Raw genomic sequence first — 13,500 nt, 5'->3', positions numbered from 1 at the left:
TGGTTCTTGAAATTGGCTCGCACTTCCTCCTTGAATGCCTTGTTGTCTTGAATCTCTTTGCCTATGCCTTCAAGTAGATTCTCAATTCTTGAGAGTCTGTCATCAAATGATGGTAGATTGGGATTAGAGGTGGATGGATGAGGTAAGTTATTTTGGTTTTGATATGAATGTGGAGAGGTGTTGTTATGGGGGTGTTGAGATGGTCTAGATGTGAAATGTTGATGGGCTGCATTGTTGGGATTTGGGTGTCTTTGATCAAGGCCTTGGTCTTGTTGATTTCCCCACCCAAAGTTTGGGTGATTCCTCCATCCAGGGTTATAGGTCTTAGAGTATGGATCATGGTTTTTCCTAGGTGAATTTTCAATGTAGTTGGCTTGCTCCTGACTACCCTCTGCTTCTTCATTCACTCCTTCTTGGGTTGTTGATGAAGTAGTAATTGCTGCTACTTGGTTCCTCTCCATCTTCTTGGTGAGGTCAGCCAGCTGCTGGGTAATGAGCTTGTTTTGGGCCAGCAGAGCATCTACATTGTTTAGCTCCATTACTCCTCTAGTGTTGCCTCTTTCAGAAGCATAGAAATAATCATTCTCTGCTACTGTTTCAATGACATCTATGGCTTCCTCAATGGTCTTCTTCTTGTTCAAAGATCCTCTGGATGAATGGTCTACTACCTTCTTTGATTCATATGACAGGCCTTCATAGAAAATGTGTAGCTGCACCCATTCGTTGAACATGTCAGGTGGACACCTCCTTGTCAGGTCCTTAAACCTCTCCCATGCTTCATAAAGAGTCTCACCATCTTGTTGCCTGAAAGTTTGGACCTCAGCTCTCAGCCTATTGATTCATTGAGGAGGGTAAAATCTTGCTAAGAATTTGTTCACCACATCTTCCCAGGTTGTCAAGCTCTCCTTCGGGAAAGACTCCAGCCACTTGGCTGCCTTATCCTTGAGTGAGAATGGAAATAAGAGCAGTCTATAGGCGTCAGGATGAACACCATTAGACTTCACTGTGTCACATATTCTCAGGAAGGTGGTTAGATGTTGATTGGGGTCTTCTTGGACACTTCCTCCGAATGAACAGTTGTTCTGAACAAGGGTGATGAGCTGTGGTTTTAGTTCAAAATTATTGGCATGGATGGTTGGCTTTTGAATGCTACTTCCACAGTTTCCTGGGTTTGGATTGATGTAAGAGCCTAAAACTCTTCTATCCTCCCCAGCATGATTTGCTCGACCTCCCCCGCCATGGTTGTGAGCCTCTTCTTCATGATGGTTTTTCATGTTTTCTTCCATGTTTGGTTCAAAGTATTCCTCCTCTTCCTCGGCACCAACCACTCTTTTTCCTCTTGCTTCCCTCCTTAATCTAAAGAAGGTTCTCTCAGGTTCAGAATCAAAGGAAGTTGAAGCCCCGCTTCTTCTCCCTGTCATACAACCAACAAAGCACAAGCAAGGAAAATAAATGTAGAAAGTATTCTGTTAGAGTTACTGTTAGTGTGAGTGATGCAATATATCAAACAGTTAGTGGGTTAGTGAACTGAATTGTAAATAACAAAGAAAATTGAAAAAGTAGGAGGAAGGGAAGAAATTAACCAGAACTAAAAGTAAATTACTCAAACAGAAAATTAAATCAAACAAAACAAAAATGCTCAATCTAGTTATCTTCCAATTTAATCATTGTTGATGCATAATCAATCCCCGGCAACGGCGCCATAAACTTGATGCACGGAAAACTTGTCTCATAACAAATTTCCTTCGGCAAGTGTACCGAATTTGTCGTCAAGTAAAAACTCACAATAGAGTGAGGTCGAATCCCACAGGGATTGATTGATCAAGCAACTTTAATTAGAGGAATGTTCTAGTTGAGCGAATCAGAATTTGAGTTGAGAATTGCAGAAAATTAAATGGCGGAAAAATAAATAACAGAAAAGTAAATGCTAGAAATAAAGAGCTGAATGTAGATGACGGAAAGTAAATTGCATAATCTTAAATGGGAATGGGGTAATTGCTCATAAAAGTAAATGACAGAAATTAAAGAGAATGGGTAAGATCAGAAATGGGGAGTTCATTGGGCTCAGGAGATGTTGCATTCTCCGGATCAATTTCATTTTCATCTCTTCCTCAATCAATGCACTCATTGATCTCCTTGGCAATATTAAGTGATCGAATTACAATTCCTTGTAATTCAATCTCTCAAATCTTGATCAATAGCCAATTCCTTGGTCAATTGCTCATGAGAAGAGATGAAGTATAGTCACTGATTATACCACATGCATTTCCCAAATCAAGTGTTGAGAGGATTATAGTCACATATCCATCCAAACCCAATTTGGTCCAGCATGAGAAAGCATTTCTAGCATGATCTCTTCATTCCTCTTTCAAGGTTCAGAAGAGATCCAAGTTTGAATACCTTCTTTTCCAAGATAACTACCCAATTGGATGAAGATCAAAAGCTTTCAAGTAAAATCAAGAGAAAAGATAGAAGGAGAATAATGAAAACTAGTATTGATCCATCAAATTACAACAGAGCTCCCTAACCCAATGAAAGGGGTTTAGTTGTTCATAGCTCTGGAAAATGAAAATAAAGATGGAGAATACATGATGAAACTAGAAGTGCAGAGAAAGTAAAATACAGAGAGTAATTCTATGCCAAGAGGCTCCCTATAATTTCCAACTCTCATTTTAATTCAAAGCTACTCCTATATATACTACTCTTCTGATCTTCTAGTTGGCTCTTCAAGTCTTGGGTATGGGCCTTTGGATCTTGAGTTTGAAGCAGTTATCTTCTTCATTGGGCTTAGTTTTACTTGCAGAGAGAAAGTGTGAAGTGGGCAGAGACTTTAGCTCAGGATGTTAGTGGTGTTAACGTTTAAGTGGAAATGTGGGTTTGAGAACATTAGTGACAATCACCTTTTTCACTAACGTTCCTCACCAAAGTAAGAGCCACATTAACTCCAACGTTAGTGGCACAAACGTTGCTACTAACGTTGCCTCTTTGTCCTTCGCACACGTTATTGAGACTTACCTTTCCCAATAACGTTGAGAAGTCTCCCCCTTTCCTACGTTAGAGTCCACGTTAAATTAGTTAACGTGGCTCTTTTAACGTAGGCTTACCAACCTTCGAGAACGTTAGTGACACTTACCTTTGTCACTAACGTTCCAATATGCCCCTATTTCTCACGTTAGAGTCCACGTTAACTAGGTTAGTGTGGCTTCTAACGTGGCCATGCTAGCCATCTCCAACGTTAGTGACAAAGTTGAGTGTCACTAACGTTGGCTCATCATTCCCTTATCCACGTTAGCTTTCACGTTAACTAAGTTAACGTGGGAGTTAACGTGGCTCATAGTGGCTTGTGTGGGTTCATTCCAGTGTTAGTGACAATGTTAGGTGTCACTAACGTTGGCGATCACATTCTTGCTTCACGTTAACTTCCACGTTAACTAAGTTAACGTAGGAGTTAACGTGGCTTATGGAGGCTTGGCCAACGTTAGTGACAAAGGTGAATGTCACTAACGTTGGCTTCTCTCTTGCTTCTTAACGTTAGAGCCCACGTTAACTAAGTTAACGTGGCTCTTAACGTGGCCACTTATGAGCTTGGTCCAACGTTAGTGACAAAGGTAAGTGTCACTAACGTTGGCTCCATTTCCTTTCCTCCACGTTAGAGTTCACGTTAACTTAGTTAACGTGACTCTTAACGTGGGCAATGATGGCTTCGAGAGCGTTATTGGCAATTACTTTTCTCATTAACTTTGCAAGTTACTCCCATTCCACGTTAGGAGTTACGTTAATTAGATTAACGTGGCTGCTAACGTGGTTCTTCCTTGCTTCCTTTGTCCTGAAATCAAGCAATAGAGTGCATCAAAGTTCTAATCCAAGTCATGGGAAGTACAACATCCAATTTGTCATTAAATTCATGCAAAATCCTCATGAAATCATGTAAAGTGAACAATGTATGCTTGAATCAAGATGTAAGTGAATATCTACCCAAAAGTAGCTTATTTTCTAAGGAAATGCATGAAACTATCCTAAAAACAGTAAAGAAAAGGTCAGTGAAACTGGCCAAAATGCCCTGGCATCACTAGAGTCCCCAATTAGAGGTGTCCAGAGATCTTAAGCACACTCTTTTTGCTTTTGGACCACGACTTTAACCGCTCAGTCTCAAGTTTTCACTTGACACCTTCACGCCACAAGCACATGGTTAGGGACAGCTTGGTTTAGCTGCTTAGGCCAGGATTTTATTCCTGTGGGCCCTCCTATCCACTGATGCTCAAAGCCTTGGATCCTTTTTTATTTCACCCTTGCCTTTTGGTTTAATGGGCTATTGGATTTTTCTGCTTGCTTTTTCTTTTTCTTTCTTTTTCTCTTTTTTTTTCGGATATACTTTTTTTTATGCAAGCTTTTCACTGCTTTTTCTTACTTCAAGAATCAATTTTATGATTTTTCAGATTATCAAATAAAATTTCTCCTTTTTCCATCATTCTTTCAATAGCCAACAATTTTAACATTCATAAACAACAAATTCAAAAATATGCACTGTTCAAGCATTCATTCAGAAGACAAGAATTATTGCCACCACATCAGAATAATTAATCTATTTTAAAATTTGAAATTCATGCACTTCTTTTCCTTTTCAATTAAAACACTCTTTATTTAAGAAAGGTGATGGATTTATAGGACATTCATAACTTTAAGGCATAGACACTAAGACACTAATGATCATGTAATAAAGACACAAACATAGATAAACATAAAGCATAAAAATTCGAAAAACAGAAAATAAAGAACAAGGAAATTAAGGAACGGGTCCACCTTAGTGATGGCGGCTTGTTCTTCCTCTTGAAGATCTTATGGAGTGCTTGAGCTCTTCAATGTCTCTTCCTTGCTTTGTTGCTCCACACGCCTTCGATCCCTCTTCAACAAGGGCGTGCCACACGCCCAAGTTGACAAGCTCAATTACCACTCCAAGTTCATGATACTGAAGAATTGAATCATGAAGCTTTGAACCTGAATTATAAGAAAAATCACTAGTTAGTTAAGAGTCATTAAAAAAAGATTTTATTTGATTAGATTTGAGTTTATTTTGATTTAGTTTTGAATTTAAATTTTAGGTTTTAGTTTTTGATTTCAAAGAAGGACTCTGTCCACGAATAGGGGACGAATGTTTTTGACATCACACTTTAGAATTCTATTTTGATTCCACCACGAGCAACCATTTTCCTCTGTTAAGGTTAGGAGCTCTGTTTATCTTTTTATGGATTATTAATCTAAGTATTTTGCTTTATTTGAGGTGTATGTTTTAATCTATTTCACGATTGAGTTTTTGTTCTTCATTCTTAAAGATTTAGAATTGTTGGAAAATATTCTAACTCCATTTTGAATTCTAAATATTGTTTTGGAAAAAGTGGTATTGGAATTAGCTTGAAAACTCTTTCTCACGAATTTTTTATTTAACTAGGAATAGTGTTTCAAAGAGTGTGTGACACTTTATGATTTTTAATTGCTCTAGTTTGAATAAATAACATAAAATTTGGATTAGAAAACTTTTGAAAATCATTCTTTCTTGTAAATTTCAATTGTTTAAGACTAACTTGAATAAGCGACATATAATTCAACCTAACGACTATTCTTGAATCTTATTTGAAACTAAATCAGATTTGTACTTTACCTCTTTTCTTAAATAATTGACTAAAGAATTAGCGATTATATGAGTTAAAGAGAAATTGAATTATCAAGGAATTGGAATTTGATTATTTATGATTTTTTACGATTGATCCCTACATGCCTCAAATAAATGAACACATGAATTATTTTTCTAGACAATTAACATCTTTGAAACCTTAACATTCCCATCATCATTGTTTTCCTTCACTGTTTGCTAGTTATTTGCCTCTATTTAGACATTTGCTTTAATTCTTCATTCATTCCTCTGTTTCTTAATTTGTCTAATTAGAATAATCAATTAATCATTGTTGTTTAGTCCTTTAATCTTCGTGGAAACGATAGCTCATTCACCGTGATATTACTCGATACAATTCGGTACACTTGCCAAGTTGTGGTTTTAAAAAATTTTGCATCACCCTCATTTTTTGTATCTGCAATTTCTCCTTCCCCCTTCCTCTCCCTAAGCCCGTCCCTCCCAAGCCCTAACCACACTCCTTCCCCGTCCCATTCCTCCTCCTTCTTCCTCCGTCGATGCTCTCCCTCCTCTCTTCCCGCCCCAAAATCACCGCCTCTGGCTTCGGCCCTGCCCCCAACGCTCTCACCGAGACTGTATGGGATACTGTCAAGCGCGATCTCTCCAGAATCATTAGCAACCTCAAGCTCACCGTCTTCCCCAACCCCTACCGTGAGGATCCCAGCAAGGCCCTCTACAATTGGGCTGTCTAGGGCCCTTTCTTCTTCATCGTCTTACTTGGTCTCACTCTCTTTTAGTTTGCTTCTCTCAAGAAGATGCATTCTCTTTTTTCTATTTTCTAGCTAGCTACGTTCTTTAGGAATTCAGATCACGAACATCACTTACTTGATCTAGATCTAGATTTTCGAGGCATGCTTAGTTCAATGATTTAGAATGCATATCAAGCTTTGGCTCTTTTATATACCTTAGATCTGAATTTTGATAGGTGCTCGATTCCATTTCTGTGTTAATCTAATATTGAGTTTGGATATGGAGCACCATTTCTATTGAGCGCAAAATGGTAGAGTGGGATTGGAGCATTTTGCTTCTGTAGTTTGAGTGTTGTTAATGATAAAGGTTTCAGAGTTGAAGAGGATGATAAAGGTAGTTTTCGAACGTTGAATAACTTTTTAAGGAAGCTACTCAAATAAAGATATCAAAAACATCTTTTTATGAAAATATTTTGTATAAAAGTTTGATTTATTTATTTGGCCAAATTTTAAATAAAAACAACACTTTTATAACATTAAAATCTAACCCTACAATTTATCATCCAAAGATCAAAAACAAAAATTTTTACATAAAAATAATTAAAAAATTGTCATTGAAATATTCACAATTTTTTAATGGAGTTAAAAAAAATAGTTATTTAAGTAATAATTCAATTATGTTATAATTTTTCAATCCGAAATAGTTATTTAGTCTATGCTTATAATTCGTTATAGAGAGCAACAAATTATGCTTTTCTATACTCAAGTAATTCATTGCAGTCTCGAATAAATTACCTTCAGGCATAATATTCTTTTAATTAACTGCAGCTTCCAACGAATTATGTTGACTTATTGACTTTCTATATCCTTTAATATGTTTTAGGCTGCCACGAATTATGTTTATATGTGTAATTCGTTCTAGAATCCCGCAAATTATATATAATTAAATCAAACCGAAATATAATTAAATATTTTACAATTAGGACAATTAGATAATATTAGAATCAAACAACTTATTTAAGAAAATTGCCCTATGAATATTAATCAAATACACTCTAATATAATTATGTGAGATATGATATCAATTAAAAACATATGGATCCAACACATAGTTATTTTAGAGAATAGGTCATTATAAAAGTTATAAGTTTGAGCAATATATACTATCATTAAAATTTATTATTTTTATCCAACATTTAAGCAATATTATATATTTTAAATTTTAAATTATAAATTCTAATACTATAAAATTAAAATATTGACTCTAAATTTTGACTAATATTAATAACAAGGGTTGGTCTGCTGGTATTTTTCATAAGTTTTTTATGGGAAGAATATATAAAAACATAAATAATAAGCATGATGACGTAGGTTAGTCACAAAATGAACGGTGGAGATAGTGAGGAATGTTGGCAGAGGTGACAAGTCCCCCTTACTAATTAAGTTAAACCATAAAAAACAGACAAGGCATTGCATTGGGACAAACCCTGCTACATTGCATTTATGAAGACTCCTCTCCTCTCTTCTCTTCTCTTCTCTTAAGTCTTAACAGTTGGAGAGGCTTGCATTGCATTGCGTTTTCACTTTTCAAGCTGTCAGCACTCACTGAATGAGGACAAGGACGAAGAAGAAGGGGCTAAGAGAGGGAAGACATGCACAATGCACATTACATAATCAGAGAGGCCCCACACACACTCTGTCTCTGTCTCTGTCTCTGTCACTGTGAATGACTTGCCATTTTGCCAAGTCTCACTCCCTTTCCTTTCCTACCATTGTCCATAAGCCTGCATTCATATTTCAGAATTGTGCTTCCAATAATGGGACTTATCAATTTGCCAATTCCATTTCTAAACTCTCATCTATGATCTATCTCCCTTTAATTCAATGCATCTCATCTGCCTGATTCACTTCCCTTTCTTTTTTCACACTCTTCTTTTTCTCTGTTACATTTAAGTTTGTTGCTTTATGCAATGCCTTCTTCTACGGATAGAATTATATATGATATAGCTGTAAGCTTTAATTTAAGTAAATGCTATATTTTATGAACAATTGTTTTTTTCTCTTACAAAATGTATTATTAGATTCGAAACTTATACATTATAGAATGTATTATAAAATAGGGAAAGGAAAAGTTTAGGGTTCAGTAATTTTATCAAATTCTGGTCAGCATGTAACCATAAAAAAAGAATGAACCATTGGATGAAATCTCACATTAATCTCACACTATTAAAAGCTTCATTAATAGTTATTTGATGACTATAAATCCCAAATGTTACTGACCCCCTAGTATTTTTCATAAGAAAAAATATCGTTAGTCAAGTGATAATTTCGTTTTTAAATCTGAAACGTTTTATTTTGTCATATTTATCTTTTAGTAAAAACTAAAACTATTTATTAAAAAAATATTTTTCTCTATTACATTATTTTCTTATTTTTTTAATTTTTATGCCAATTTCACTCTCAAGTAACTGTAACTACAATTATGACAACAACAATTAAGATTATTATTCTTATCGAGAAGAACATGAGAACGAAAGAAAAAGGAATATTTTGAAGAAAAAAAATATTAACTTTGATCAAAAGATTAAAATAAGACAAAATAAGACATTTGGATAAAAAATAAAACGTTTCAAACATTAGCAACAAAATTAAGACTTAATCCAAATAATAGAGACTAAAATAATACTTTACTCTATAAAATTATAAAATTTCATATTAATTTAAATTATTTGACATTTTTTCATAAATTACATAGCAAAGTAATATAAAATGTAAAAATTTTGATAAATATAAGTTATTAGATATTATAGTTATATTTATATTTAAATTTTACAAAATTTAGTAGAAAAACATTAAATAAAAAAATAAATTATCATTTCTACACTATAAATTTAAAACGCCGATAAATTTATTTATGAAAGAATAAATTAATTTTATACTCCCAAAAATTAAATATATAAAAATTAATTTTTTTTGTGCACTAAATTTTTATAAATAAAAATAATAATTTATTTATTTTCTATAAATACAAACTAGTTTATTCATTTATGGATAAATTTATAAATATTTTAAATTTTTATAAATAAAAATAATTTCTACTCTTATAATAAGTAATTATAGGTCAACAGCTGAATAGATAAAATCTCCACAATTATTATGTGTACACCAAAATCAACTATTAGTATAAAATATATGTTAAAATATAAATATACATTGAAAATAAATTAAACTACACACATATAAATACATTTAGTGGTTGATCTCGATGAAAACAATACATCAATGAAAAACTAGTTCAAAAAATTAAATACATTCTATATATATGGATAAAAGAAGAGCTCAAAAGTCTTCTTTATTTAAAAAAAAAATTATAAGAAAAATACCTTTTTCTTTGTTAAAAATTTTAAAATGTCCATTCTAAAAAAAATCATAAAATAATAAAAAAAGGATTGAAATTTATACATTAATTTATTTTTACCATCTTTTATGAACCGCATGCATCAGAAGATGCATGTAGGGATGTTAAAAGATAAAATCTTATCCTAATCAATCAACTTTATAAAAAAAAAAAAAAAATCCTACTTTTTAGGTTAAAAAGTTGACAATAAAATATCGAATTAACTTATTGACCTTATAATATATCATGATATGGAAGACAACAACAAAAATTTGTATATGTTTATAAATTCAAGCAAATAGATAATATCCAAATAGCAATTTATGATACTATACTATTCATATACTACCAAATACCAACTCTATTTAAAATAAGAATCTCGCTAGGGAGACAATGGATTATTTATACAATGTGTACAATGGGTTATTGAGTTACAAAATGAACATCCTCCTACTATCTAGAATAACCATCCGAGTACTAGGGATAATAAACATTTTCCCAAAAAATTAAATTGATTTTGGGGTTCACAAAGGATCGAACTCTTGACCTTTTAGATCTAACACTCTAATACTATGTTATGATACCACTCATCCCAAAAGATTCAATTGATGGAAAAGGGTAACACTAATGATTATATCTCTAATACTCCCTAAATCTCTATTGTATATATTGTATAAATATTCCATTGACTCCTCATACTTTCCCTTAAAATAATATTGTACTCATTTCACTCTAATCAGTATATGTGACGTAACTAAATATCATTAAACAGATAATTTATAGTTAAAGCTCTTTTCCGTGATATATATTTTTGTAACAGTAATAGCTGCTGCCAGAAACAGTTACAAGTGTTATTAGGGGAAAAGGAAGGGGCCGTTTTGATTCATTATCAGGAATATGTGGTTCTGAATTAGACTTACTTTGGGAGAATCTGATTCATTCTGTTAAGAAAAGTTAACAATAATAATAATAAGGTCATGATGACTCATACATCATGCATTGTTCATTCATTCATTCATTCATCTCATATCAGATTCTCTCTCTCCTTTTCTCTCTCTCACTGAAACCTCACTTGAATGCTCCTCTAAAAGGAACATCAGCATGAGGCTATAGTCCTTTTTCACCTATCCAATTCACCACTCCCTTTTTCTGCTTTCAATCTCTTTCCATTTTGTCTCTTCCTCTAAACTTCACTGTATCTTTTCTCTCTGTCCCTCTATTTATACATCCCTTTCAAATTCACATTCACACATACTTGTAACTTGTTCCTCCTCATCGTCATCAAGAAACTGAACAACAATAATAGAAAAAAAATAACAATAATGTCCCCAACAGGTTCATCAAGATGGAGCCCTACAACTGAACAACTCATGATCTTGGAGGAACTGTATAGGAGTGGGATTAGAACTCCAAGTGCTTCTCAGATTCAACAAATAACCACTCATCTTTCCTTCTATGGAAGGATTGAAGGCAAGAATGTGTTCTACTGGTTCCAAAATCATAAGGCTAGGGATAGACAGAAGCTTAGGAGAAAGCTTAACAAACAGCTCCAGCTACAGCAGCAACTTCAGCTCCATAATGTCCATCACTTCAACCAAGATTTCAGTAACCGTTTTCTTGCTGGTTTTGGTTATCCTTCTTGTTCTCCTGTTACCAAACAAGTTCCCTTCTATGCCACTTCTGGTTTGTCTTTTCAGGTAATAATTAATTGTAGTCACTTAGTTTCACACGCACCATGTATTTAAAAAGCCTTGGTTTTGTGTTATTTTCAATTATAATAGGGTTATTATTTCTCACCATCATTAAAAGAAAATAAAATGTTCATCTAAAATATTCACTAATATTAATAAAAATGTCGGTCTTTTAATATTTTTTATAATAATATTATTAAAAAATGTTCATTTTTCTTATAGTGATTATTACATTAGCTAGTTAGTTTTCTCTTTCCAGCTAATTCTTTGCATGGAATTCGATAATGAGTAAGAATGTTAAAATGTTAATTTTTGTCTCTCAACATTACTAATGTTATTTAAAAAATTATTTTATTTATTTTAAATTCTGGATCTTTAATCATAAATTTTTAACCGTAAATCTTAAATGATAAACCTAAATTTTGAATCTCTAAAAAGAATAAAAAAAAAGTAATTAATTTTAACTAATCAAAAATTAATTTTTTTGTTATATTCTTTATCGTTAATTTATAGTATATTCGTTAGGCTACGGATTAGAAATGATGATGGCTTAGTTTATAATAATGAGTTTAGTTAACAAAAAAGGTACAATATATATAATACCACTTGGTATCAATGGCACAATAATTATTAAGGGAAGGTAAGAGGAATGAAGAAGCAAGAACTCTATATATTCCAAAACAAAGGCATGTTTCTGGTTTGAACAATATGAAGTAGTCATCAGGAATAAACACCTAAATTATATATTATGCAAAACTGATGATTGTATTATATTTTATACACATTTTTTTTGTAATTTTTTTATCCATCAAAATATCTGTACATAAAAGATTAATATATATTAATAAAATAAAATATAAATTAAAAATAAATTAAACAACGTATATTTATACACAAATATAATAATCTAATAATAGATTTTTTATGTTTTTTGTCTTTTCTAACATCTCCATCACATTTAATACTAAAACTGAAAAATGTATAAAATAGAAACACAAAAGAAGTGCATATAATATTCCTCTGAATTATGCATATGCGTGTTACTTTAATAGTAGTTTTCTTCATTTTCATTATAAATGATCAGGGAGGAGGAGTAGCTGCATACGCATCGCAAGAAGGGGCGATGAATTGCAAGTGTAGTGTGCATCATAACTCAGAAAGTTTGTTGGAGAAGAATAAAGAGATGAGATTCTTCAATAATAACTATGGTTGGACACTTGGCGGCGATGTTAACCATTATCATGAATCATCATGTTGCACTACTACTAATCAACCTCTCAAGACTCTTGATCTGTTTCCAGTCACATCCACTACCAGAATCAAAGAAGATTGCACCAAGACTCTTGATGGGTGGTAGTGAAATTTGATGCAAAATGCTAAAGTGTGTTCTTCTTAGGAGACATGTGGTTTGCAGAATGTTATTGTCTTTAAGGGAATCTGAACTTTAGAATCCGATCTAATCTTACTACAAAGAATAAATAGTCTTGTACGTAGGACATTTGGTTGCACCACGAAAAACTAGAAGCATGAAAATAATTAACTTAATTAGTACTTTTGTATATCGTGCAAATCCTAGGGTATTTGACACACCTCACTATGAATGATATAATATTGGTATTATTTAATTATGTTAGGTGTACATTAAAATTAACTATAAAAATAGAATACATATTACAATATAAAATACATATTATAAATGAGTTAAACTATATATTTATTTATACACAATGTACAAATATATAGTAAATATATAATAACTAATTTTAGTGATTAATTTTTGTATGCAAATAATATTTTTGGATATTATTTTATCCTAGAACACTACAATGGACATGTCATGTCATTTATTTCTCTATGTTTTGATCGTTTTCTCTTTTCTCCTGCTACTGCTAGTTATTTTCTACACTTTCATTAGTTTAGTTATCATAGATCAGGGAATATTATATGTTCTGGCTAAAAGGGTCAATTGATATTAGAGATTCTATATATTGTCAAACCGGTAAATTTGGATTCATACACTAACATGGCCCCATCCTG

The 13,500-nt window shown here is 32.6% G+C and overlaps 1 protein-coding gene and 1 non-coding gene across 2 annotated transcripts; both read left to right on the top strand.

Moving 5' to 3' along the window:
• Window positions 1-729: 729 nt before the first annotated feature.
• On the top strand, window positions 730-833 carry LOC148568278 (small nucleolar RNA R71). The gene has a single exon (XR_015882155.1). It is a non-coding gene; the product is annotated as a small nucleolar RNA R71 (small nucleolar RNA).
• Window positions 834-10,810: 9,977 nt separating this feature from the next.
• PRS (Homeodomain-like superfamily protein) lies at window positions 10,811-12,820 on the top strand. Its single transcript, XM_016340154.3, has 2 exons — window positions 10,811-11,469; window positions 12,548-12,820. The coding sequence occupies exons 1-2, from the start codon at window positions 11,095-11,097 to the stop codon at window positions 12,818-12,820; spliced, it is 648 nt and encodes a 215-aa protein (XP_016195640.1). The 5' UTR covers window positions 10,811-11,094.
• Window positions 12,821-13,500: the final 680 nt, after the last annotated feature.

Source organism: Arachis ipaensis, chromosome B4 (genome assembly GCF_059453495.1).
Source record: "Arachis ipaensis isolate K30076 ecotype BB chromosome B4, ASM5945349v1, whole genome shotgun sequence".
NCBI classification, from domain to species: domain Eukaryota; kingdom Viridiplantae; phylum Streptophyta; class Magnoliopsida; order Fabales; family Fabaceae; genus Arachis; species Arachis ipaensis.
The sequence above is the reverse complement of the archived record's forward strand: the minus strand, read 5'-3'. Positions and strand labels throughout refer to the sequence as shown.